The 855-nt window shown below is 60.6% G+C and overlaps 1 protein-coding gene across 1 annotated transcript in view; it reads right to left on the bottom strand.

The window, feature by feature from the left end:
- Positions 1 to 855, bottom strand: part of TMCC2 (transmembrane and coiled-coil domain family 2) — a 29112-nt gene that overhangs the window by 19083 nt on the left and 9174 nt on the right. Inside the window, exon 2 of the mRNA XM_031065142.1 lies at positions 647 to 737. Within this exon, the coding sequence (XP_030921002.1) occupies positions 647 to 737 (91 nt within the window). The remainder of the gene's footprint in view (positions 1 to 646; positions 738 to 855) is intronic.

Below are 855 nucleotides of genomic sequence, written 5' to 3'. Positions count from 1 at the left end.
TCCAACCTGAACCTCTTGAGGTACAGATTAAGGTGATGTCCCCTTACCCTGTCACTGTGGCAGCAAAGCCTGACCCCACTGCCTGCACCCCACCAGAGATTTGATCAGAGCCCCAAAACCGCTCCAGACCCCCAAAACCCCTCCAGATGCTCCTTTCCTCCAACACAACCCCTCCAAGGCGCTCCATCCCTACCTTATCTGCCAGCCCCTTGCTGTGGGTGCAAAGCCTGACCCACTACATGCACCCCACCACGGATTTGACGAGAGCCCCAAAACCTCTCCAGACCCCCAAAACCCCTCCAGACCCTCCTTTCCTCCAACACAACCCCTCCAAGGCGCTCCATCCCTACCTTATCTGCCAGCCCCTTGCTGTGGGTGCAAAGCCTGACCCCACTACATGCACCCCACCACGGATTTGACGAGAGCCCCAAAACCTCTCCAGACCCCCAAAACCCCTCCAGACCCTCCTTTCCTCCAACACAACCCCTCCAAGGCGCTCCATCCCTACCTTGTCTGCCAGCCCCTCATTGTGGGAGCAAAGTCCAACCCCACTACCTGCACCCCACCAGGGATCTGTGCAGATCCCCAAAACCCCTTCAGACCCTCCTTTCCTCCAGCACAACTCCTCCAGGCGCTCCATCCCTACCTTATCCGCCAGCCCCTCGCTGTCCTCGGCCAGCAGGTAGACAGCCCCGCCCTCGGCCAGCAGGATGGCCGTGTCCGTGGTGGAGGACGACCTGGGAGCAAAGCCTGACCCCACCAGAGATTTGTGCAGAGCCCCAAAACCCCTCCAGACCCTCCAGCACAACCCCTCCAGGCGCTCCATCCCTACCTTATCCGCCAGCCCCCCGCCGT

The sequence above is a fragment of the Geospiza fortis genome, unplaced genomic scaffold (assembly GCF_000277835.1).
Source record: "Geospiza fortis unplaced genomic scaffold, GeoFor_1.0 scaffold184, whole genome shotgun sequence".
Lineage (NCBI taxonomy): Eukaryota > Metazoa > Chordata > Aves > Passeriformes > Thraupidae > Geospiza > Geospiza fortis.
The sequence above is the reverse complement of the archived record's forward strand: the minus strand, read 5'-3'. Positions and strand labels throughout refer to the sequence as shown.